Here is a 27,639-nt window from a genome sequence, read left to right as displayed (position 1 = left end):
GGAAATTGGAAGTTGGCACAGAGGTACAGTCCTCTGTGCGCCCGCCCCTCACAAGTAAGGGGGGGAGTTCTGGTATTAGGGATCTGACACCGGTTACGACCTTGCCGTTGGCCCGTAATGTTAGGATGTACAATTTAATTTTGAGTATATGCATTTGCAGGATGTTTTAGAATCGGCTAGGAGAACCTTTGTATTAGAGATGTGTTAAGGTTAGCCAATAAACATCGTAATGTGTAAATGAAATTGCACATGATATGAAACTGTTATTTTAATGTTTTAATTTTGTTTCATATTTTAATAAATACGGCCGGGAGGGTAACTCCCTCCCGCCTTCCAAAAGTCAAGAACTGTGTCCGTCTTCCCATCCTTGGGGATTGTGTTGGGAGGGGGTGACGGGTATCCCGGCCATATGGAAAGGGGCGACCACTTGGTCCCCCCGAACGTATGGTAGGGTGCCCTGACCCCCCGGGAAACCATTTTGGGCGGGAGGCGTGTCTCGGCTGGTATGCCCGAAGCGGCGTAGCCGGGGCGCGCCTTTTCCCGCCCAAGAGGGGTTGTCCTAGACACCTACACCGTTGGCCACGCCCTGTAGGCGGATCAGAGGAGGGTACACGCCCTCCTGAGGAAGAATAAAAGAGCAACAATCTAAGGAAGCATCCTCTTGTTCCTGTGCTTGGAAGCTGCACCTCCTCGTTGCACGTGAGCCCGAGACGGAACAAGGAGCAAATTTTGACCCACCCACCAGCCCCTTATGGCAACGATTAGTATTGCAATAAAGTCGATTAACGGTGATATTATCTCTTTTACAGGTTGTTTTAATAAAGTCTGGATTGTCTTTTTTGAGGATAATAAAATGGTTGCTATTTAGCATGTTCCTAGGCGAAGTATCACAGCCTAGTTGAGTGATGTGTTATTTGTGTAGATAAAGGTTTTTTATTGTGTAATGTCCAGTCTAACTGTTTATTCTGTCCTCATTAGGTTCAAAATGTCGTATTTTTTTTGGTCGGGCGGTAAGGTCATGATCGGTGAGCAGTAATTGGAAGATCCCTAGAGGTGGGGCGCCACCCATTATGGATGGGAGCGCCCGGGGGGAGGCGGCCATTGGCCCCTCACACGGGGAGGCGGTACCCCTCTAAGGATGGGGCCGCCGAAAGGGAAGGCGGTCATAGGCCCCTCCCAGGGGAGGAGGGGCTACGGGCCCCTCCTGGGAATTTCCCGGGGCCAGGACATCCGCGACGGCGGATGTGGTAAGCAGTGTGGGGTGGGAGGGGGGTCTACGCTACCTTCTAGACACCTCACACGAGTCCTCGGACGACCACTAAGATGGCGTCGAGTAAATATGGGGCCCCCGTTAAGACAAGGGAAATTGGAAGTTGGCACAGAGGTACAGTCCTCTGTGCGCCCGCCCCTCACAAGTAAGGGGGGGAGTTCTGGTATTAGGGATCTGACACCGGTTACGACCTTGCCGTTGGCCCGTAATGTTAGGATGTACAATTTACTTTTGAGTATATGCATTTGCAGGATGTTTTAGAATCGGCTAGGAGAACCTTTGTATTAGAGATGTGTTAAGGTTAGCCAATAAACATCGCAATGTGTAAATGAAATTGTACATGATATGAAACTGTTATTTTAATGTTTTAATTTTGTTTCATATTTTAATAAATACGGCTGGGAGGGTAACTCCCTCCCGCCTTCCAAAAGTCAAGAACTGTGTCCGTCTTCCCATCCTTGGGGATTGTGTTGAGAGGGGGTGACGGGTATCCCGGCCATACTGATAGCGGATCAAATGGTTAGGAAGGAGTGTAGTGGTGTATGGTTTAGTATTTGTATTCTATCAATGCAATGTAAAAGGAACAAAAGACAGTACCAAGGTAACTTGTATCTTTAAGGATCTGCAACGTTTATAGCAAACATTTCTATAACTGCTGAGGAAGGGTAATCCCCATAGAAACTGCTGTTCTATATTATATGTGAAATTCCCTTACATTCATAAAGTCAATTTTATGTTTTTTAAGTCTATAATACATTAGCACTCTCAATTGGCTGATTGGAAATATAGAAATGTTTCACAGCATACAAATGAGAGTTCAAAACAAATAGGGAATCATTGAAAAGTACAATTGAATATGAGACGTTCCTAATAATGCATAAATTGCAATAGAAATTTTGAACAAAAAATATGCTTTTACTTTGTTGGACAGCAGGTAGAGAGATAAATAAACATTGTCAATATTTAAATAAACAGAAATATTAAATCAAATCAAGAAGAAAGTATCAATGTACAAAATTCAAAGCATTGGGCCATATTTCATGAGATCAATCAGCGCATTATTTTAAATTCATGGGCAAACACATGGATGGTAATTGCATCATCTGTTGTAGATTTATGCTCCAAGAGTTTGGAAGATTTGCATTAGTCAAATCTCACTCAAGTGGAGCAAATTGGGTGTACAAAAGCATTTTTTCTTTTAATGTTTGCAATCACCCTCCAATGTGTAGGTTTGTGAACATTCTCTTGCTGATGTTTTGCTACTCCAAAAATAACTGGAGTTTTACTTCTATTTCCACAGGGTAGAAGATCAAACCTTAATTTTGCGGGCCTGTCGGGGGAAGGGCTTTCTCCACTGGGAAAATGTTTTCTTGCCAATGAAAAAATGTGTGCATTTACTTAAGAGGATTCAAACTCTATCTGGGTGGTTCTCACTTTTGGAGAATTCAACACAGAGCAAAGAGAAGACTTTGGGAAAAATCTAATGACCTTCCATATCTACTGGAAATATGTCTTCATTAAAAAAGCAAACAGGAAAAATGCTAGTCTAGAAGCATAATTCGCAGACTGCAATTTTTAATTTGTGTTCGTGAATTGAGTCATATACATCCAACCTAATATTCGGATTTAAAAGAACGCAAGCATACAAGTGAAATGGTGGGAGGTTATTAATTTAGATAGCGATGAGAAATAAATATGTCAGATTTCTATTTTATTGCTTCAATTTGGCAGTCACATTTACAATCCATGCTTTGGATACGATCATTATTACAACAAAATGAAAAATCCTAATGTGATGGCACATGTAACTAAAGTATTCTTTTCTGTTTGATTTATGAAGATTATTTGTAACATGTGGACTTTCATAAAGCTTATGAAAGGTGGGACTTTCTGATAACTATCACCAGAAATTGTACCAAAATATATATGAATGTGAATAGGCATATAATTGTTTATCGTTCTATGTTCCTGAAGCATAAATTAGGCTTCGAATTTTTACAAAATAGTATTTTATGAGAACTTCTAATTACAATACAATTCAATGCGTAAGTAATAAAAATGTAAGTGACACCTAATATATAGATGATTTACGTAAGAAAAACAAATTATTCCCTCAGGAAAATCATACAATTGGGTCTTACCTTATACTTTGGCTAAAGGATAATGAGAAGAAAAACAGTAAATTAAACAAATGCACTCTAAAGAAAGACATGAATTATTCAAAATCTATACTGGGAAAAATAAATGAACTTCTAAATATTGATATTGATATTTAAATCACAAAAAAATTGGACCACTCACTTCTTTAGTTCAAATTCATGTGAGGTTGAATTCAGATTGATTATTACAATTTAAAATCAAAGTTAGCCTTTTAATCTGAGAATTGTGAGAAAGTTCCTCTTATTTCTTGGTCACCTCCTTTACTATGCTGACTGCAATCACAGTTTTTGTACCTCTGCAAACTGCGACACTGCTGCCCATACCCTACTTAAAGTAGTCTCAGCTTTAAATCACTGCAAAATTGCTCACTCCTCATTGTCCAACCTAACTTTCCAATAAGCCCCATAATATGGTGCAGGAAAAATACAAGTGGAGTGCTAAAGTTAAATGTTACCTGTGGGCACTAGCACATGTTGTGCTATCTACTAAGCTGAGAAAGAAAACATGGCTTCAGGTCTGCCTGTGTAGTCGTTTCCTTTAGATTTAAAGCCTACCACCAACTTTTTCAAAATAACCATATTTGACAGGTACTAACACTACCATTTAATATTAAAAAAACCCACTATTAATTAATACTCCTATCCCAAATAATAATCCACTTTATTGAATGAGCCAATTGTTTTACTACTTATTTTGTGAGAAAGAACTGTCTTTTTACTTTCTAGTTGAAAGACTAAAAGCAAACAATATTATTCTGTGAATGTTATCAACATGAAATTTATACCTCCCATCACAATTCAAAGACCACATAGAGGAAATGAGGTTCAAGAAAAATACAAAAATGTGCTCAATAGTGGGAAATCTCCACTTTCATAGACATAGTAAAACTAATTTTGACTTACTTTTGATGTCTAGAAAAGAAATAATAAAGAGATGTAAACAATTACATATAGATTAGCATCAGGAAAATTCAACAAAAATCACCCTTTACAAAATGCACAATTACTCATGTCTTGCATATGTTAACAACAATATTGAAATACCTTTCTCATTTAGAAACCAATTAGGATTCACTCAATAGTGCAAAATGTACAATTTCAGACATTGACTGAAAGAGAGATGAGAATAGCAATTGCAAGGGGAGTAACAATAATCATCCCTATTTTGGAAACCTGTCCAGGAGTGTCATCTACATTTTAATTGATCCATAATGCTTATGTCAACAAACATCTTCATTTAAATGGAGAGGAAACAGAAAAGGATGTAACTCAAGTGGGTGCGCATTGGCAGACAGGCAGTGACAAGCTTTATTGAGTGCACTCATCTATACTGCTGTGCTCCTATTTATTTATTTTTAAGCATTCTTCTATTAGGTATATAAAGAGTATGTATGTTACCCATTTTTCGGGTGTCAAAGTATAAATATATATATATACGGGTATCATTTTATAATTCTATAATTTTGCACAATCTGTTTCTTGTGATACCTTTTTTGTATGCTTCAGTGTAATTTTTTTATTTGTATGACTTTCAATATTAGATATATTTATGTATTCTATAGATCTGTGCTTGAACATTTGTTAGTATTATAGTTTTCAATTTGCCCCATGTTCGGGTATTTGGGCTGCCCATGTTTGGTGAACTAAAGTGTAAATACGAGCAGGATTCCTTCAGGGCATATGTTTTGAATTGTGTTACTTTTATTTAGAGCAGATTTATATGTTTCAATCCCCACAGACCACTTTAACCTGTTCTTTAAGCGGATCAAGAAGGTCAGAATGAGTGAACTGATGTATGTTTTAGTATTTGTATGCTATTAATAGGTTGCAGAAATAACAAGAGACAGCACCAAGGTAATTTGAATTTTTAAAGAGCGGCCACCCTAATATGAAACAAGTCTACTAGTGGTGAGGAAGGGTTATGTTCCTAGAACATACTGTTCTACATTGTATGTGAAATCATGCCTCTACATTGATAGAGCCCAATTTCATGTTTTGTAAGTCTATAATTTGGAAATAAAGTAATGATTCATAGCATGTAAATGAGAGTTCAAAATTACAATGGAGTAAGTATGGGTGGGTTTTCCAGGGGAGGGGGGAGGGTTGGGGTGAGGGGCAAAACGGTAAAAAATCCTCATAAGGTTGCTCTCTTTAAGAATGGTTGTTCTTTAGTTGGGGAGACAATAAAAGTCAAAACAAAAGGTTAGCCAGGAGGCAGCATAGCAGGGGAGTGTGGAAATTAACACGCTGATGTCGGTCCAGTTCCTGTCCTGGAACGTCAATGGTCTGCGTGTGAGGAGCAGAAGAGAAAGGATTCTGCAATATCTCAGGGACTCCGCCGCGCAGATCATTGTGTTGCAGGAAAAACATTTATTGAAGGCTGAGGTTATTGGTTTATTAAACAAACATAGATGGTGTGAGGAGGAGCAGGACGGGTCCCGTAGTGTTACCCAGGAAGGCACTTCCGCTTTGCCATCATGCACGGACCAGGAACGGGCCAGCGCTCTAGTCTCATGCGAACCTGGAAGGGGCGGAGCCGATTCTGACTGCGGAAGTGCGGAGGATAAGAGGACTGGGGACAGAATGGACAGTGTGCAGCAGTGAAGGCAGGAGAGCCGAGCACCTGGAGGACGGAGAGGCGAACCAACGGAGAGGACGTATTCCAGTAGGAGAGGAAGTGACGGACGTCGGACCAGTGGAGGAGAGAGCCGAGAGCTGCGTCGGACCAGAGGAGGAAGGAGCCGAGAGCCGCGTCGGAGCCGAGGAAGAGAGAGCAGAGAGCCGAGCAGAGGACCCGGCGAGTGAATACCCAATTCAGAAGACCGTCTTATACAATGCGAGTAAACCCGGTGGGCCGACAGGGGGAGGAGAAGACGCCCCGGGTCCAGGCGCCGTGGTCCAAGGAACAGGCCACGGCCACAGGCAAGTGCCGTTGCAAGGGGCATTCTGGTGGGGTGTTTGGGGAGGTGGGAGGTAGAGTACTTGATTCGGGGAGGTGGGAGGCAGAGCACTTGAGTGGAACTGGGATTTTGTTTAATGTCCCTCACACCCCTCATCCCCACTGACTGGTGACGGTAGCACGCATAACAGAGAGGCAGACTAGTGAATTGACCCTGTGTCTTGCACCCTTTTTCTCTTCCCTGCTGAGGCTCAGAGACCCGGAATACTAGAGAACTTCGAGCCCAAGGAAAGACCCCATCATCCTGACCCGCTCTGGACAAGCAGGAAGCAGAGAACCAGTGCCCTGAGACCCCCTGGATTACACCCTTACATAGTGTTGATAAGAACTGCCCATATCTTGAATAAAACAATCAAGAACATAAGTACTGTGGTCTGGCTATTTACAACCCTTGGGTCCCAAAATCCCTACACCTAGTGTCAGAAGTGGGATTTTAGTGTGACGACATGTCACAGCCCGTGCCCATCCCAGTGGAAAATGTCATTAGCCAATTGGCGGAAGGCCAAAGACATCTTCAGATTATATTCGAACAACAGATGCAAACCGCAAAAACAGAGAGGGAAGTATTACAGGATGCGCTAAAAGAGCAGGCCACTCTCTTAACCACAAACCAGCAGGTTCAAGACACTGCCATCCTGCGTTTTACGGATGTCATAGCCAATACCAGAATACACCCTAACGTGCCTAGCTCTGTCCTACAGAAATTACAAGAAGGAGAAGACCCTGGCTATTTTTTAATCAATTTCGAGCGTGTTGCCACCTCAGCAGAATGGCCTAGGGAAAGGTGGAGCCAATATGTTGCACCCTTGCTGTCCGGTGAACTACAGGCAGCCTATCAGGCCGCTAACTCAGCCGGCAGAACACCTTATGATGAAGTAAAGAGAGCCATCCTTGAAAGACTCGGGTGCGACCAGGAATATTACAGGGCTAAGTTCTGAAAAGAGAAGTGGAACCATGGGGACAATCCCAGGGCCCTATACTACCGGATACAGGACCTAGGGACACTTTGGCTTACTCCCCAAGACTCCACCGTGGAGGAGCTGACTGCCAAAGTGTACCTGGAATAGTTTTTGGATGCTCTGCCGACCTCTACTCGTTCATGGGTGAAACATCATCCCAATCTTACTCCCGCTACAGCCATTGACCTAGCCTGTGCATATCACAGGGCCCCCGAGTTACGAACAGGGCACACCCGATCTCTTATTCCCCTTCCACGACAGAATAGCCCCAGACCACCAGGCCGACCTGAACCTCGAGCCCCTTTTCTCCCACGTATCCCCTTCAGGCCTGTTACCCCCGTCCCGAGTCCCAGTGCACAAGGACCCCAATGTTATCACTGTTCAGAGTGGGGCCATATAGCCCGACAGTGCCCTCACAGAAACCCACCGGCCAAACCAATGGATATCGGCTATTCCAAAGGAAGGATATACCTGACTGGTCGGGGTCATCCTCAATATAATAGGGAGGTCTTCCCAAACGAAAAGAAGCAACAGGCCCTGTTAGACACAGGATGTAGAGTGTCAGTCATAGACTAAGCCCTAGTATTCCCAGAACAGCTGCGAAGCCACGAAAAGGTCCATGTAACATGTGTCCACAGTGACACCGTGGAATACCCTGTCGCCGAGGTGTTGTTGGATGTATCAAATGATTCTCAACTGCGCAAAGTGGGTGTAATACCCTCCTTACCGGAGGCGATCATAATCGGGACAGACCACCCCAGGTTTGACCAGTACATAGACGAGACAAAGAAGGATAAAGCGACTTGGTGGGGTGATGCCCCTTTTAATAACAGTGAAGTGGAGGGAGAAGGGGGAAAAATCCGGAAAAGCAAAAGTGAGAGACGAAAAGCAAAAACCCTGTACACTCAAACACACCGCCGCTCACACGTTTTTCCTGTGACCCTTACAGACGTGGTGGAACCCTCCCCTACCAGCTTTCGGGTAGCCCAGAGGGACGACAACACCCTTCACCACGCCTGGGAACAAGTGCAAGAACCAGAGCCCGATAAGGGAGGACCTTATTTTTATGAAAAACATGGTTTATTGTATAGAGCCACAAAAAGAGGAGACGCTGTCTCAAACCAGCTTCTTGTTCCCCTACCCTTTCGTGATCATGTGCTACAGTTGGCCCACAACCACACCGGGGGAGGTCATTATGGAAAGGAACAAACGCTTACGTATTTACTGGGACGGTTTTATTGGCCTGGGGTCTATGGAGACGTGGCAAAGTATTGTGCTGCATGCACAAGATGTCAATTGTCTAACCCGGCGGGAACAAGAAAAGCCCCCCTGTTTCCTCTGCCCATCATTGATGTCCCGTTCAAACGCATTGGAATGGACTTAGTGGGACCACTCACTCCCTCAGCCCGGGGCCATAAATACATATTGGTGGTGGTAGATTATGCCAGTCGATACCCCAAAGCGTTCCCACTGAAATCCATGACTACCCCTGCCATAGCCAGAGCCCTGGCCACCTTGTTCACCCGGGTGGGGTTCCCCGAGGAGGTTCTCACGGACCAGGGGACCCCTTTCATGTCTTGTTTGATGGCCCAGGTGTGCGAGATTCTGGGTATCCGACGAATAAGGACTTCGGTATACCACCCCCAGACGGATGGCCTTGTGGAGCGTTATAACAAAACCATCAAGAATATGCTCTGCAAGGTCATCTCAGACACAGGAAGAGACTGGGACCACCAGTTACCTCTCGTTATGTTTGCCATTCGCACGCATGAACAGAGGTCCACTGGCTACTCCCCGTTCGAGATTCTCTTTGGTAGAAGACCAAGAACCCTGCTAGATATGGCACCAGAGCAATGGGAAGAGGAAGAGGAGGAGGGGAAACCCCTACAGCAGTACGCAGCAGACTTAAAAGCCGCCATTTCACACATATGGGGTCTGGTACACAAACACTTAGAGACCGCTCAAACCTCACAGAAACGACTATATGATCGGGGTTGCCAGATGAGGACTTTCCAGCCAGGCGATAAAGTACTCCTACTCCTCCCAACCAATGACAACAAGTTATTGTCCAAATGGCAGGGTCATTTTTCCATAGAAAAACAAGTCACCCCTGTCACGTACAGCGTTCTCCAACCACTCCACCCTGGGGGGAAACAGATCTATCACATTAATCACTTAAAAAAATGGGTCGAACCCCCTGAGGCCAGGGGTAGGGGTCAATCGGCCCTGTTTGTAAACACGCAGAAACCGTTAAACATCCCCACAGCACCTACCACCTCATCACAGACCGAGGAAGCCCCGATAGGCAACATCATCACTACCACCCAGCAAACTCAGTTAAAAGCCACCCTCGCTCACTTTCCTGAACTCTTTTCCTCTAATCCCGGGTTGACCACATTGGTATATCACAACATCGTGGTCCTAAACAATACCATCGTCAAACAGAAACCATACCGAATCCCCGAGGCCCGAAGAGCGGCAGTGGAAAAAGAAGTATCCGCTATGCTTCAGGCCAACATAATCGAACCATCCACGAGCAACTGGTGCTCCCCAATAGTGCTGGTACCAAAACCCGACGGAAGCATACGCTTTTGTATAGACTTCCGCCAGGTGAACAACGTGACCAAGTTCGACTCCTACCCAATGCCCCGGGTTGATGAAATGCTAGAAAAATTAGGAAATGCCACCTATATGACTACCCTTGACTTAACTAAAGGGTATTGGCAGATCCCCCTTTCACCACAAGCAAAAGAAAAGACTGCCTTTTCCACTCCGTCGGGGCTTTACCACTTCTGCGTCCTTCCTTTTGGATTGCACGGAGCCCCGGCGACGTTTCAAAGACTAATGGACCGTCTCCTGCAACACCATAAAGATTATGCGGCTGCTTACTTAGACGATATAGTAGTATTCAGCCCTACATGGGAAGCCCATTTACGTCATCTGGTTCAGGTGTTCACAACGATCCAAGAAGCTGGGCTCAAGATTAATCCAAAGAAGTCACTACTGGCCACAGACTCAGTACACTATCTAGGATACACCATACAGGGAGGACATATCAAACCCCAAATGAGCAAACTAGAGGCAGTAAAAGCTATACCGACCCCTAAGAACAAAAAGGATGTTAAATCCTTTTTAGGGTTTATATGCTACTACAGGTGCTTTATTCCGCACTTTTCCACCCTAGCCAGCCCTCTTACAGATCTCTTGGCCAACAACCGACCCACCCGCATTGCTACCTGGGGACCACAACAAGAAGACAGCTTTCAGGCCCTCAAAACAGCCATATGTAAGGCAACCATCCTACAGTGCCCTGACTTCCGACGGACTTTCGTCCTACAGACAGATGCCTCCGGTGTTGGTCTAGGGGCAGTCTTACAACAACCAAATGCGGATGGTGAACTGGTGCCCCTCCTATACATCAGCCGAAAGCTATTCCCTAGGGAGTTACATTATTCAGCCATCGAAAAAGAATGCCTGGCAATCAAGTGGGCGATAGAAGCCTTGCAGTACTACCTCCTGGGTCGCTCCTTTTTCTTGTTGACAGATCACGCCCCACTGACCTGGCTGGCACGGAATAAAGACACTAACCAGCGTATCCTCCAATGGTTTATGTCCATGCAACCTTTCTCTTTTCAGACACTGCACGTTCCCGGGTCCAGACAGATCTGTGCGGACTACCTGTCTCGGCACCCTTGTCCTGATTGGCCACCCCGTCCATTCTTACGGGGGGAGATGTGTGAGGAGGAGCAGGACCGGTCCCATAGTGTTACCCAGGAAGGCACTTCCGCTTTGCCATCATGCACAGACCAGGAACGGGCCAGCGCTCTAGTCTCATGCGAACCGGAAGGGGCGGAGCCGAGTCTGACTGCGGAAGTGCGGAGGATAAGAGGACTGAGGACGGAATGGACGGTGTGCAGCAGTGAAGGCAGGAGAGCCGAGCACCTGGAGGACGGAGAGGCAAACCAGCGGAGAGGACGTATTCCAGTAGGAGAGGAAGTGACGGACGTCGGACCAGCGGAGGAGAGAGCCGAGAGCTGCATCAGACCAGTGGAGGAAGGAGCCGAGAGCAGCGTCGGAGCCGCGGAAGAGAGAGCCGAGCAGAGGACCCGGCGAGTGAATACCCAAGTCAGAAGACCGTCTTATACAACGCGAGTAAACCCGGTGGGGCGACAGGAGGAGGAGAAGACGCCCCGGGTCCAGGCACCGTGGTCCAAGGAACGGGCCACGGTCAACGGCATTCTGGTGGGGTGTTTGGGGAGGTGGGAGGTAGAGTACTTGATTCGGGGAGGTGGGAGGCAGAGCACTTGAGTGGAACTGGGCTATGTTTAATGTCCCTCACACCCCTCATCCCCACTGACTGGTGACGGTAGCACGCATAACAGAGAGGCAGACTAGTGAATTGACCCTGTGTCTTGCACCCTTTTTCTCTTCCCTTCTGAGGCCCAGAGACCCGGGATACTAGAGAACTTCGAGCCCAAGGAAAGACCCCATCATCCTGACCCGCTCTGGACAAGCAGGAAGCAGAGAACCAGTGCCCTGAGACCCCCTGGATTACACCCTTACATAGTGTTGATAAGAACTGCCCATATCTTGAATAAAACAATCAAGAACATAAGTACTGTGGTCTGGCTATTTACAACCCTTGGGTCCCAAAATCCCTACAGATGGATAGACAGGTTTTACTGCACGGATCATAATGTAAATATCAGAGGGATCCTTTTCATTTTTTAAATCTCAGTGGATGGCTGGATTTGCACAGTGGTTGGCTATTATGCCCCTAACACAGACAATAAAACTTTCCTCGATATTATTAGCAACAACCCAGTTTCCTCGCAAGATCCAGTAGTATGGGTTGGAGATTTCAATATTGTGCTCAACCCCAAATAAGATAAATCCCCAAGTTCTAGAGCGAGTATCCCCTCCAAATCAAGGCAGTCGCTTATTACATCAATGTCGCAACTTGGATTGGCAGATCTGTGGCGGGAAAGAGTGGGTAATAAACTTGGGGTTTCCTTCCGAAACTTGAAATACAAGCACAAATCAAGGATAGATTATGCTTTATATGGCTACAGCCTCAAAGACAGACTAACTACAATAGAATACCTCCCATCTCATTTGTCGGACCACTCAGTTCTAACGTTTGTTCTCAAGCTAGAGACTCAGATGAAACTTCCTTCCTGGTCGTTTGCCCGCACTCTACTACTGGAAGGTGAGGAAGTAGCCTACCTCGTATCGGAAACCACCTCCTTTTTGGAGTATAATTTGGACTCTGCGGCGGTAGCCATAGTATGGGAAACATTAAAAGCTTTCCTCAGAGGATGTATCACAAACAGAGCCTCTTATAGGCGGAAAGTTTACCGAGAACTGATAAACAGGCTCAAGCTGGAGATGAGGCTCCTTGAGGATAAGCTGGGGTTTCAATGGGGTCCCAGGAGGAGCAAAAAAAACTTGGCGCAATGAAATGACAGCTGGAGAAAATTCTTCAGGAGAGAGTATCGAAAAGATGGGAGGCGAGCAAGATTTCGCATTTTGAATTTGGGGAAGCGGCAGGTAGGATCTTGGCTTGGAAAGTCAAGACCGAGCAAGCCAAGAATTACATCAGAGAGATAAAGGTGGAGGGAGAGGCCCTGGCAAGGACCTCTAAGCAGGAGATTGGGCAAGCATTTTATGAGTTTTTTTTAGGAGATCTACAGGGAGAATAGCACAAATTATATTGGCAAAAGAGATACTTGGTTGGACAACATCACTCTACCCACCCTCTCAATAGCTCAGAGCAACTGTCTGGAGATGCCCATATCGGAGGCTGAGGTTAGTAAGGCCATGGGACAACTAAAGCAAGGGAAGGCTGCCGGCCCGAATGGTCTGCCAGGAGAGTTATACCGAGTCCTGGGTGCCGCAGTAGTTCCAATATTGACGACCCTCTTTAATGGAATATTAAAGAACAGCGAGTCCCCTCCAAAATCTTGGGGAGAGGCGACTATTGTTTTAATCCCCAAGCCAGGGAAGGATCTAATAGATTGTGGATCCTATAGACCAATCTCATTTTTAAATAGCAACTACAATATCTTTGCATCTATTCTGTCAGCGAGATTGGGGGCGGTAATAGGAGAAATTGTGCAGCAGGGCCAGAAGGGTTTTATCAAAGGGAGGCAGCTGTCCGACTTAACGTATGATCTTGTTGGGGCAATCGACATAGCCTCAACCTTTTCTCTCCCTCTAGCCACTCTCATCCTAGACGCAACAAAGGCCTTTGATAGGGTTAATTGGTTTCATTTGGAGCCCGTTTTGAAGAAGTTTGGCTTTGGCGAGGGTTTTTGTCGTGTTATCTCTCTGATGTATAGCGCTCCTTCAGCGAGGCTCCTGATAAATGGTGTCCTGACCGATTCTGTTAAAATCACAAGGTAAACGCGGCAGGGATGCCCGCTTTCCCCCCTCCTTTTCGATCTTTACATCGAGCCGTTTGCCCAGATCCTGCGGGATGACAAAAACATCCCACCATTCAAGTTCGGAGACTGGGAGAGGAAGGTTTCATTGTATGCGGACAACACTTTAATCTTCACGTCAGACCCAGACAAAGCATTTCCCGTAGTAATTAAAAGGGCAGACAACCTCCATGAGATACCTCGGTATTTGGGTGGTGCAAGAAATAGGGGACATGGCTCATCATAACCTAGAGCGCACACACAATGAGTGCAAGAAGCTAATGAAATCATGGACTCATCTTCCTCGGACTATCTTGGGTAGGGTTAATCTAGTCAAGATGTCTATCCTATCTAAATTTACTTTTATCTTCAATACCATCCCTCTGGCCTTCGATGGTAAATCGCTGGATAAAAGTCAGCGAGAAATCAATTCTTTTATATGGAATTATAAGTCCACTCGACTAGCATGGGAAAAGTTGAGGAAGAGAAGGGAGAAGGGTGGGCTTGCTCTTTCGGACCTGCAGTATTATGCATGGGCTTTTCAGTTGTCCCATACAATAATGCTTCTAAAAACGCCAGTGGGTACATCACCTGAGACAAAATTTAAAGCCATGCTGAAGGGGTAGACTTGGCAATTGACGGGTTCTTATTTAAATTTGGGGATCAGAAATGTTTTTAAAAGATCAAACTAAAAATTCTAGCATCCTTGGTGACAGCATGGTCTCAGGTAAGGAAAAGAATAGGGCTGGCCTATTATTCAAACTATGCACCGATATGGGAATCCCCGGGTTTACCACTATGTTTGCAAGATAGATTGTCCATTCCAGTGAGGGAGGCCGGGGTGGTAAGATGGGGGGAGCTGGTGGCTGAAGGGAGGCTGAGGGCCTCGGAGGAATTACAGGAGCTGGTGGCCACGGCCTTCTCCAGATTTAAATATCTACAGTTAGAAAGTTGGGCCAAGGTTTTGATCAGGAAAGGGGTCCCATTGGGAAAGATTTGTAGCCTGGAACAACAGCTGGCAGAGCACCCAGGGGGAGGCAAGGAAGTTGCCCTATGGTACTGGACTCTGTTGGAGGAGGTGGATGGGGACCTGGTTCTTCCAGATGAACTGTGGGGTGAAGAGCTCGGGCTCCCATGTGAGGCGACTTGGACAAAATCCTTCACCCTCCTATACAAAATCATGAAACCAGCCTGGCTCAGGTGGAATCACTTGTTCATGCTACATAGGGCCTACCTTACGCCCCTGAGATTGTCTAAATTCCTCCTGTGAAAGAAATTTAATAAATGCAACCACAGGGAAGCATCGGACGTGCATATGTTCATGGACTGCCCCCATACCGCTAGTTTTTGGGAGGAAGTAAAAATGTCCTTGGAGTCTATACTAAACATCTCGTTGTCACTTACGCTGCCACTAATCATCTTTGGCCTCGAGGCGGGCATAACTGGCCAGGCTAGGTCTTTTTTATTTTATGCGATCCTACTGGCCAGGAGACGAATTTGCAAAGTTTGGGTGGAGAATACAGCCCCGTCACACTTGAGCTGGCTGACATGGTTATACGAAACATCTAAAGTGGACCTTGCTAGATCGGGGAACCAAATAAATCTGGCCTTTTGGGACACGTTGGTTCAGTGGAGAGGATGATCCCGGGTTTTTTTTTTCCGGGTCCAATGATTATGCCTAGAACACTCCGTGGACCAAGTACAAGGGTGCCCCTCGAGATACTGTCGGTCCGGCAGGTTGAAATATACTGAGATGGAGAAGGAGTAATGGTGTGCTCGCACTCTATCCTCCTCCCCTCATTTCTTTCGGGACTCTCCTTCTGCCAGTATTAACAATCGTTTCTCAATACATGAGGGGGCAAAGATCTGAAGCCTTCTGGCATTTGACACGCAAGGTGGTTGGCGATTCTGAATGGAGGGCAAGGCAAATGAGGATACAAAAAAAAAAGTACAATGCAGTAAATGAAGGGTACTATTGAATTAGAGACTTTATTAATAATGCATAAATTGCATTAGAAAATAAATTGGAATACAATAATATGCTTTTACTTTGTTGGAATCTGGGTAGAGACACTGTTTAGATAAACAGAATTGAGAAATGAAAACAACAATAAACTATCTAGGTGGGCAATTCATTGATAGAGCATATTTAAATTAGGCACAATGTGCCCTATTTCATGAGATAAATCAGAGCGCAAGTTTAAATGTACAGGCAAATATTTTGATGGTAATTGCATCAACTATTGTAGATTGATGCTCCAAGAGTTTGGAAAAATTTGTAGTAGTTAATTCCCACTCAAGTGGAGTAAAGTGACAATTCAATAGCATGGCTTTCTTTGAACGTTTGGAATCACCCTAAAACATGTGTATTTGCTGATGTTTTTCTACTCCAAATATATTTGGAGTTTTACTCCTTATTCTATCGGCTAAAAGATCACCACTAGGTTTTGTTGCCCTGAAGGGAGAAGGGTTCTCTCCATTGGGAAAGTATAATAAAAAAATGTGCATTTACACATGAAGCTTAATTCTCTCCCTGAGCAGTTCTTCTTTTTGGAGAATTCCACACAGGGCAAATAGAGTACCTTGGGTTCCATCTAATGACATTCCACCGAGCATATGAGAACCTACAGCCAGAGCAGCAATTTCAGGCCTATCACGTCTACTACTGGGACTTTTTGATCATAAATAAACAAACAAAAAATATACTGATGTACCAACATCAATCTCCAAATGTAATGTTTCATTCTTTGTGAATTGGGTCCAATACATTCAACCCAATATTATTGATTTAAAAGAATGCAAGCATACTAGTAAAATGGTGGTGTGTCATTAGTTTGCATAGTGATAACAAACACATGTCATATTTCTATTTTATTGTTTCTATTCTGAACTCACATTTATAATCTATACATTTAATATCGCCAATATTACAGCAAAGTGAAAAATTCAAAGATGATGGTAAAAGTAACTAAAGTATGCTTTTCTGTTTGATTTATCAAGATTATTTGTAATATGTTTACTTTCCTAAAGGTTGAGAGAGGTGGGACTTTTTGAAAGGTAATGGCATAAATTGTTCCAGAAGATCTGCATATGTGAATAGGCATGCCATTTTTTATATTTCTATGTTCCTGAAGCATACAATAGTCTGCTAATTTTTACAAAAGACTATTTTCTGGGTACTTCTAATCAAAATACAATTCAATGCCCAAATGATATAAATATAAGTGCCACTTAATTATTAGATGCTTTCAAATTTAAAAATAAATGATTTATTAGGTACATCATAAAACTGGTTCTTACCTCATACATAGGCTAAAGGAGAATGGAAACAAAAACAATATATTAAACAAACGCATTGTAAAGAAAGACAATAATTATTCAAAATCTATACTGGAACAAATAAATGAATTGCTAAATTTTGAGAGTGAGAATTAAAATCAAACAAATTGGACCACTCACTTTAGTTCAAATCAATATGAGGCTCCAATCAGATTCAACATCACAATTTAATATCAAAGCTTACGTTTTAATCAGAGAATTTCAGAAAGTTTCAATTATTGCTTGGTCACCCCTATTTCTATGCTGACTGGAATAACAGGTTTTACACCTTTGCAAAATGGGGTACTGCTGCCATGCCCTACTAAATGTTCTCTCAACTTTAAAGTATTGCAACATTGCTTACACCTATTTGGCCTTCTTAACTTTCTAATAAGGAGCTAAAATATGGTACAGGAAATGCACACAAGTAAAAGTAAATGTTACCTGTGGACTCTAGCACATGTTGTGCCATCCACTAGGCTGAGAATAAAAACATGGCTTCAGGTCTACCTGTGTAGTCTGACTCCTTTAGATTTAAAATGTACCACTGTTTCAAATTAACCATATGTGGCTGGAAACAATACTACCTTTAAATATTTTAAAAATCACCCCTAGTTGGGACTTTTAGCCCAAAAGATAGGATGCCTAGCAATTAAATGTAGTAGATGCAATCAGTTCTTTTTTTACATATACCCACAGATATGTGCCCCAAAGATATTTTCACTCCGAAGTAGTATAACAGTCCTATGAGAAAACCTAAAGCTCAGAATAAAAAAATAGACTATTTTTAATTTGTATTAATATTCCAATTTAGGGCCCTATTACGATGTCGGGTGGAGTTGCCTCCACCAGACATCATTGTGGTCATGGGATCAACCGATACTCGGTCAGTGGTCCCGACTTACTAATTAGGATGCAACCGAACGCTGTTCAATGACAATCCTATACTGGGTGTATGTAGACCCACCGGAATGCATGCTCCCATTGTAAAATAGGAGGTGCACTTCATCCCTGCACCACCTGGCAGGTACCTCATGGACCAACCAGAGGCAGTATACCCATTGTGGCCCTACTGGGGGCCCCTAAAGTTGAGTTCTGACAGCCATTCTGTGTCAGAAAGACCGGCATGGATGGGCTGCCGAAACCCGACTATCTATCTATGTGATGCTGATAAAACTTTCAGCAATTATTTTTTTTTACCTAATGCAATTTTAATAGGTCAGATGAGGCCTTCATCACATTTGTAGTGGAATAACTGTCTGCCAAACGTTAAATCAGGCCCTAAACCCAGAGGTAGAAATCAGTAGGGGAGCGTGATGACTCCAGCGACCACTAATTTTATATTTCTCCAAATGAAAGTGTTTTCCACCACAACTAAAGGCTTCAGCAAGACCTAGTGCAGTAGTTTCCCAGCTTTAAGAGAGCTTTTGCGGATACAGATTGCAACATTCCCTGGCTGGATTATTTCAAATACCATTTCAGGGACTAAACATAGGATTAAAATCTTTCACTGGGATTAATTTGCTTGATGAATCTGAACCGTACTCCCTCATGGCTGGATGAAAATCACACCTAGGAGCCAGCATATTACCCCAATAATTATTGCAATATTTTTAACGTACAATTTTCCGTATTAACCAATCTGATCTCCCTAATTAAGTTTTGTACATTACAATTCACCCAATTTTTCTAATTAGGTTTGGGATTCAATTTCTTATTTCTTGGTGTTTATACTTTATCACTGTTTGGCACTTGACAATACTTTTCACATTTCCCTAAGTTAATCCTGTCTTTTCTGTGCTTTAACTATCAGGGGGCTAAGTTCAGGTTTAATTATCCACTTTAGCGTTCACCCTGACAAGTTAAGGTTAATATTCCTTAAGCTGGTTGACCGCCTACCCTAAATAGCAATCCACTTTCTTGGGATCAGCAAATAGTTTTTCTACTTATATTGAGACAAACATCTTTGGGCCAGATGCATCAACAAACCATTTTGCGATTTCCTAATTGTGAATCCTTGCGATTCGCAATTAGAAAATCGCAAAACGGAATGCATGAAAGTGTGTTTAATACTTTCTGTGATTCCTCGGGGATCGCAAATGACCTACCTCATGACTATTAATTAGGTAGGATGCAATTTGCACCCCCCTAGGAATCGCAGAAATCCCAGGGATGGTGGCATGCTGGGGTCAGCATACCACCATGTCCATTATTGCTTTTAAATAAACAAATCTTTTTTTTGTGAAGCAGCTCATTTTCCTTAATGGAAAACGGGATTTTTGCCAACAGTGAAAATGAGAACTTTTTCTTTCATTTTCTAAGAGCAGGCAGTGGTCCATGGGACCACTGCCTGCTCTTAGAAAATGCATTTACAGACATTCACAAAGGGGAAGCAGTCTCTTGGGGACACCTTCCCATTCGTGAAAGGGTTACCACCTACTTGAAGTAGTTGATAAAATTGAAATGTTTTGCGACCCGCCTGCAGGGGTCCGGCCTGGATTGCCACGGAGACCTTAACATCTGGTCTGTGCTCTCTGCTCAGAGGCTGTGTGTGCTGGGCACCTCGTCGCATTAGGGATGCAGCTCGGTACCGATGAGCCGCACTGAAGTTTTTCCCCTACATCATCTCACCTCCCTGCTGATAAATAGACCACTTGTTTCACGATTGACCGGTGACGACCGATCCAGCTGCTGGTTTGAGTATATCTACATCGACCGATAGCAGCAGCATCTTCCTTTCATCGCCGCCATGCGCCTGGGAGTGCACGGCTCATCCCCGCTTCCTCAGAGTGCCTGCAAAATGGCAGACGCCTTGGAACGTTCCAGCGCTCACGCTCCTTCCGTGGCTTACACAGTTTGCCGCCCAGCTCTTCATGCCCATTTCACCGCCTCGATGCTGGATGACCCGACGGCCCGACCAACTTCTGATTGTGCGTTGACCTTCCACCGGATACAATTGTTGCTGGTGTGTTTATCCCACACAAACACAAGGTGAGACCTGCCTCTTGCGCCGTCTTGTCCCAGCTGAGCGCTTCAGAATACGACATTGCTCGCGCTTCTCCCTACCACGCCTCATCTCACCTAACTTTGTGAGATAGGACTTTCAAGTTCAGCTGACTGGATTCCAAACAGAGATTGCAGGCTAAGCTTTGGAATTCAACACCGGCACCAAGTGAGGCCTTCCTCGCCAAGCCCTGAAATACCTTAGTTTTTTAGGTAATTGATGGTTTAACTTGAGAAAAGACACCTCCAGGGAGAGCTGATTATAAGTTGTTTAACTTGAGAAGTCACCTTCTGGGAGCGCTGATTATAAATTTAGGGTTTCATATTTATACTGGCAGGGCAGAGTGAATTTCAGGAGCGAAGCGGCGCGGACATCAATGGAGTAGTAAAAGCTGCACCAATATTGCGTGATCTAATCTAACCTTACAAAATGGTGCCAAGCCAAGATCTGACGACTTCGAGGCCCCGCAAGATGGACGCGTTGCCAATAGAACAAAAGCGCCACTTTTTCAACTGAAACACTCCTGAGCTATTTTTCCTTTGAATTTTAAGCTGCTCCCTTCCTTAGCCTGGAGCTCCACCTTGTGGCCTAATCCTGAACTTCGTCCCCCTATGTTGATGTATCCTACATGTCCTGTTAATTTTTCGATCTGCCCCTCATATGCTTTTTTATGGCTTTTGACTTTTGACTTTTGATGTTTCTAACTAGCGCCAGTTATTATATGTCTTATATGTTTTTTACCGCTTTAAGTATCTACCACTGCTCTATGGCCCATAACCTCCTTTTGTGTATTCTGTGATACAATTGTTTGATTCGCTGGACTGTTTTAACAATGCACCCAACTTGAGAATATGTGCAGTCTAATCACCCAGTACTCTTGGTCCTGAATCATAGTGATCCTCACCCTGTGTAGCTTTGTGGGGATTGATTGTTTGCTGTGTTGGGGATATTTCAGCATTGCTTTAATATTGCTTCCCCCATATGCAACGGTGATGTGACTTGTTTGTTTTCGCTGGACTTTCTTCTGCTCGCTTCCCTCGTATTTAACTTAACTCATATTCTCTTGACTCTGGCCCCTTTCTCTCATATTATTCCTCCCCCTACCCTTTCCCAACACTGCGTCCTTCCGCTTCTCCCTTTCAAATCTCTCCCTCCACATCCTCACCCCACTGCTCCTGTGACTATCTGATTCCCCTCTCCCCTACTTCTTCCTCTGCCCAATATGCCTCCTCTCAATATCCCCTCTCCCTCCCAGGGCTTTTCTTTATCTAAACATGGTCCCAACTCCTGGTCCATTTCGTACCCCCCCAATCTTTCTAAAAACGCAAACCTTCTCATTCGAAATCCTGAAACACTTATTGTTGACAACTACTACAGCCCTACCGCCCCCATTAAAACGAATTACATCTTCTACTCCAAACGCCCCTCTAAATGGAAAAGCATTTTCACACAACATCTCCCAGTCACTAAAACCTCCAAAATACCCCATGGTGACAAACTTTCCACCACTCTATCTCAAACATTTTGTGGGGAAATCAACATCTCCATATTTAAAACTGGTAACATCCTCACCCAAGCGGCCGTACCCCATCTTAACACCTTCGAGCTCCATTTCAGATCCTTGACCATCCAACTGTCCAATTCCACCAACAGCCTCCCATACTCTCCACCTCCTCTCTCCCCACCGACCCTGCCCCACCAGCCCACTTCTCCCGCCCCTGACCTTTCAACATCTAATGACACTATGCAAATGTTGTCACCCATCCCCTACTTTCTCACTATGACCCCCCTCTCCCCTTGATCCTCTCCTCACCCCCTCACTCCCAATCCCCCTTGCCCCCAATCAGCCTACCCATTCCCCTTCCTATGACCCCTCCCTCCGTGCCCTCTTTCACTGTCTACCCTTCCATTCCTCCTCTAACACCCCCTCACTCCTCCTCTCCCAACTCATCCTCTCTCACGCCGTATCACAACACTCCCCACCCAGATTCCCCTTCCTTTCCTCCTCTAACACCCCCTCACTCCTCCTATCCCAACTCATCCTCACACCCACCGAATCACAACACTCCTCACCCAGACTCCCTTTCCTTTCCCCCTCCACCCCCTCATTCCTCCCCACCCAATTCAGCCTCACACCTTCTGAATCTCACTTCCCCCACCCCTCTTCTCCCTACTCATCCTCTCCCTCGCTGAACCATATTCTTCCCATTATCCCCCCTCACTCCCAAACCAATCCGCAACTGTTCCTCCTCGCTATCTCAAAAATTCTCATCCACAGAGGTCCCTTCTCCCCCCTACCCCGACATGCCACTCCTTCTCCCATACAACTACAGCCCTCCCTGCTCTCCTAACTGCATTGGCTCTTCTCCTCCTCAGATCAGGCCTCCTGCCTGCCTTTGCTCACTGCCTCCTCAGAGCAGACCCCCCTCCGCAGCTAACTCTGAACCCCATTTTGTCTTCCTCCCCCACACCCTATTTACCCCCTCACTCTTATCTCAAACTCCCTTCGCAACATTGAACTTAACCTCACCACCCTTACCAGATATCTCTCTCGTCTCAGGAAAGATGTCCTCAACCTCAAATCCAACGACCTCCCTTCCCGAAAAAAGACCGCCAGCCCTAGTCTAATAAACCCCACCACATCTAAACCGTGAAAAACAAATCCCTTGCTTTGCCGGGCTCAAAGACCACTCCGCACCACTTGCACCCTCTCTCACCAGGAGATTTCCGACCTTCAAAATTCCTACCCTCCTTACTCACCAACCATGTACATGCCTCCCACCTTCTCAAGCATCCCCGTCATATTGGGAACCAGTCGTATTCCCCCTTCACCTGTCTCACCTAGACCCCCTCCTCATCTCACCTCCATTCATGCCCTCCCATCTCCCAAACCCACTCCCAAACCCCTCACCTGCATGCTTGTTAACTGCCGCTCCGCTGCCCGACATGCCATAGAAATCTCTGAAACCATCCTTAGCGAATCCATCGACATCGCGTTCCTTACAGAATCCTGGCTTAATGAACACTCTACAAGCATTCTTGACCTACTCTCACCCCTGGGCTACTCCATTGTTATGAAAGATAGACCCATCCGAAAAGGCAGTGTTGTAGCTATCATCTTCAAAGACGAACTACAGCTCTCCCTTATCAATAACGCCGAATATGCCTCCTTTTAATACCTTGTAGCCGAACTCAAAATACAGGATTCCTCCCATCCGCCTTCACAATATATATAATCCACCTGGAAATCACTACCCATTCATTGACGACCTATCTAACCTTCTAACGCAATCCTCAATTTCCAAATCTAAAAACATCTTCCTGGGAGACTTTAACCTCCATTGGAATGATATCAAAGATCCCTCAATCTCCCTCCTATCTGACCTTCTCAAAATTAATGACCTCAAACAAATCTGTCAGTCACCAACCCATTCCAAAGGAGCCACCCTTGACGCTATCATTACCAGCAAAGATCTAGCCCTTCTATCTAACATCATTCCCATTGACTGGTCCGACCATCACCTTATCCTGTTCTCCATAACCAACTCTGCCTCCACCCCACCCTCCAAAACTATTAAACCCATGAAACTGATCAGAAATCCAAGTCATATCCCTCCCGACTTACTTGAATCCAAACTTCAGGCCCAGCTTCTCGCTATCCCTCATTCCCTTAACACGAATGAACTAACCGAACAATATAACAACGCTGTCACTACTACCCTTGACCTTCTAGCACCACTCACACTCAAAAAACAAAGAAATATCCCCTCCAAATCATGGTTTAACACAGACCTAAACATTGAAAGACGTAGACTCAGACTGACTGAAAGATTATGGAGACGGCACTACTCTCCTTCTAACCTGGCCAGCCTCAGACTTGCTAGATCGTCCTACAAAAAACACATCTTTAGACAAAAAACTTCCTTCCTCAGGTCACAACTAGATCGAGCTCAGAATAGGCCAAGAGAACTATTCAATATTGTGCGCAATCAAACTGCTTCCGCTCCCCCTGTCCCACTGGCCTTGAAGACTAGATGTGAAGAAATAGCTCTCTATTTTTCAGACAAAATTAAACTAATTGAGCAATCCTTCCTCTCTACTCCGATCCCTACCACCAATCCGAACACCTCTCTTTATATCCCACCCTCCATCAGAACTCCCCCTACACCCTCTACTGCCCATCATAACTCTGATCTCCCTCACCCCTCCTTGCCCCCCAATTTCCTGGACTCCAATCATCCTAACTCTCTTACTAAAAATAATGCCGCTTGGCTTACCTTCCAGCCAGTCACAGAAAGAGACGTCTTTAACATCATTTCCAAACTCAAGCCTTCCTCCCACACCAAAGACCCTCTCCCCTCCAAACTTGTCCAAAACCTCAAACATATCATCACCCCTACCTGGACCTCTATTATCAACAGCTCCCTTGCCACCGGCTGTGTCCCCACTTCTTTGCACCTAGGCCAAATCACCCCCATTATCAAAAATCCTTTGGCAGACCCAAACGACCTCAATAACCTTCGTCCCATCTCCAACCTTCCCCTTCTTTCCAAAACCCTGGAAAAATGTGTTCTTCTCCAATTAGAGAGACACATTGAACACTTTAACTTACTAGACCCCTTCCAATCTGGCTTTAGGAAAGTATGCAGCACTGAAACCGCCATGCTAAACATTGTTGATGACATCCACCACTCACTTGACAATGGTGAATCTAGCCTTCTCATCCTCCTTGATCTCTCTGCAGCGTTTGATACTGTTAACCACTCTGCCCTACTCAATGTTCTTAGAGATCGATTCGGCCTAAATGGTACGACACATAAATGGTTAGTCTCATACCTACAACACCGTTCTCAACAAATCAAAATCCAAAATTGCCTATCTAACCCTACCTCCATCTCCTTAGGAGTTCCGCAAGGATCCATCCTCTCTCCCTATCTCTTTAATCTTTTCATGGAACCTCTCACACTCATTCTTAAACAAGCCGGGATCAACTACCATCTCTATGCCGATGATACCCAACTCTATTATAAGATTAAAACTCATGCTGACATACTTCACCTCAACAACACTCTGATCAAGATTCAATCCTAGTTCCACATTAACCACCTCAAACTCAACCCTAAAAAATCTGAAATAATTATTTTTTCCCCTGAAAGCAACCAGCTCCCCATTCAGAATTGGATCTCTGAGCTTAATGCCCTCAACTGCTCCTTATCTTTGTCCTCCTCAGTCAAATCACTAGGTATCTCACTTGACAACCTCCTAACCCTCAAGACACACATCAATAATTCTGCCAAAGGAGCCTTCTTCAATCTCTATAACCTTAAGAAAATCAAGCCCTTCATCCCTATCGATGATTTCAAACTAGCCGTCCAATCCCTTGTTCTTTCTCGCATCGACTATGGCAATGCCATTCTCACCGGAATTCCCAAGATCCACTGCTTAAATCGTGCTGTACCTTGCAGCTAGGCTTACCTCAGACTGCAAGCAATTTGACCACATCTCTCCTACCCTTAAAACCCTTAAATAGCTCCCCATTGAAGGTAGATCCACGTACAAAAGAGCCTGCATTACACAAAATTCTCCACCAGAATACACCGACCTACCTCGCTAACAAACTCACAAAAGCCGGTTGCTCCCATTCCTTGAGAAGCACAAACGCCCTCATTCTTATCCCCCCCCTTCTAAAAAAGAAAACCACCCAGTCTCAATCCTTTTCCAGCAATGCTCCATGCATTTGGAATGCCCTTCCAACTGACCTTCATTGCAACCCTTCCTACTCTAGCTTCAAAAAAGAACTCAAACTACATCTCCTCAATAAATATTGGGGACCATAATCCATATCTGCTCTCTTCCACTGGCCACATTCTGTCCGACCTCAGATGCATCTGCCCTCCCTTCTTTTCAGCCTTACTTCGCCCTTCCTCCTCGTCACTTCCACTTCCCTGTTTACCACCTTCACTCTTCCCTGCACCTCCCCTTCCCTTGTCCACCCTCTGCCCTCATTTCTGCCCCTCCTGCTCTTGTCCTTACAAACCCAATCTGACCACCAACTTCCCTATCCTCCTATGCAATTTTCCGGCTCTCTTTTCAATGTATGCCTGGTTATTTTTGATTTTCACATCTCCCACATTTCGGTGTTCTTATTTCCCATATTTATCATTTTGAAATATGTCAGGCTGAGACTTATATGTTGTTTATATTCCTTGATGCTATGTATGACCCATGTCTTACTGACCTTCTTGTCTCAAAATGTAAAGCGCTCTGATACCCCCGGGTCCAGCCAGCGCTATATAAAACCTCTAAATAAATAAATAAATGAATACATTTATCTTATCAGTTTCTAGTTGAAAGACTGAAAGCAAACAATATGATTCTAGGACAGTTATCGGCAGGGGAAATATATAATCCATCACATTTCAAAGACCACATAGAGGAAATGAAGGTACAGCATAAATACTAAGATTGACTCAATAGTGCAAAATGTCAAATTTCATCGACTAAAAAAAGATCAGCTTTACTTCTGATGTCTAGAAGAGCAATGAGAAAGAGATGTAAACAATTAGATGTGGATTAGCAGCATGAAAATTCAAAAAAACAAATAGCCCTTTAAAAAATGCTAACATTCATGTCAAGTATACGTTAACAAAAAACATTAAAATATCTTTCTAGTTTAGAAACCTATTAGGATTCCCTCAATAGTGCAAAATGTACAAGGTCAGACAAGGAATAAAAAGTAAGACTTACTGATGATGACTGAAAGAGAGATAAGAAATTTATGTTAAAGATTAGATATATCAATTACTATCATTAAAATTTAAAAATAAACTCAGCCTTTTCTGAAACCTCAGAAATGCAACTTTCAATAATAACAAAATATATCTAAATAACCATTATTTTTTAGGAGCAACTACACTATTTTCTGTACGATTCAAATGATTCAGACACGATTGGGCTTGACTGAAACAGAAATAAGAATTTGATGGTAGCAATTGCAAATGGAGTAACAATAATCATGTCTCTTTTGAAACCTGTCAATGAGTGTTCGCTACATTTTATTTGATCCATAATGTATCTGTCATCAAACACCTTCATTTAAATGGAAAGAAAATAGAAAAGGATTTAACTCAAGTGGGCGCTCACTGGCAGACAGGCAGTGACAATCTTTTTTGACAGCACTCATCTATACTAATGTGCTCCTATTTATGAATTTTTTAGGCATTATTCTAAGAAGCAGATCAAGAGTTTTGGTTTAGTTATGCTTGTCTTACTTTTACGAAACAATATATATTGAATAAAGTAAGATAACTGCTTTGAGAAGTTTTCCCAAGTTTTGGGTGTTACTCACTTTCCGTAAGTCAAAGTGTAAATATGAGCGACACCAGACATGGGTTTATTCAGGATATTTCCATCAAACTGTGTTACATTTGTTCAGATCAGATCTATGAGTTTCAAAACCTATAAAGCACAGAAAACTGATAGCTGATCAAATAGGTAAGACGGAGTGAAATGGTGTATGGCTTAGTATTTGTATTCTATCAATGCATT

At 44.1% G+C, this 27,639-nt stretch overlaps 1 protein-coding gene across 1 annotated transcript; it reads left to right on the top strand.

The window, feature by feature from the left end:
• Positions 1-23,673: 23,673 nt before the first annotated feature.
• Positions 23,674-26,554, top strand: LOC147703295 (uncharacterized). The gene is made up of 2 exons (XM_086929491.1): positions 23,674-24,732; positions 26,432-26,554. Exons 1-2 carry the CDS (start codon positions 23,674-23,676, stop codon positions 26,552-26,554), a joined length of 1,182 nt encoding a protein of 393 aa, XP_086785617.1.
• Positions 26,555-27,639: the final 1,085 nt, after the last annotated feature.

This window comes from Lissotriton vulgaris, chromosome 7 (genome assembly GCF_964263255.1).
Source record: "Lissotriton vulgaris chromosome 7, aLisVul1.2, whole genome shotgun sequence".
NCBI classification, from domain to species: Eukaryota; Metazoa; Chordata; class Amphibia; order Caudata; family Salamandridae; genus Lissotriton; species Lissotriton vulgaris.
The sequence above is the reverse complement of the archived record's forward strand: the minus strand, read 5'-3'. Positions and strand labels throughout refer to the sequence as shown.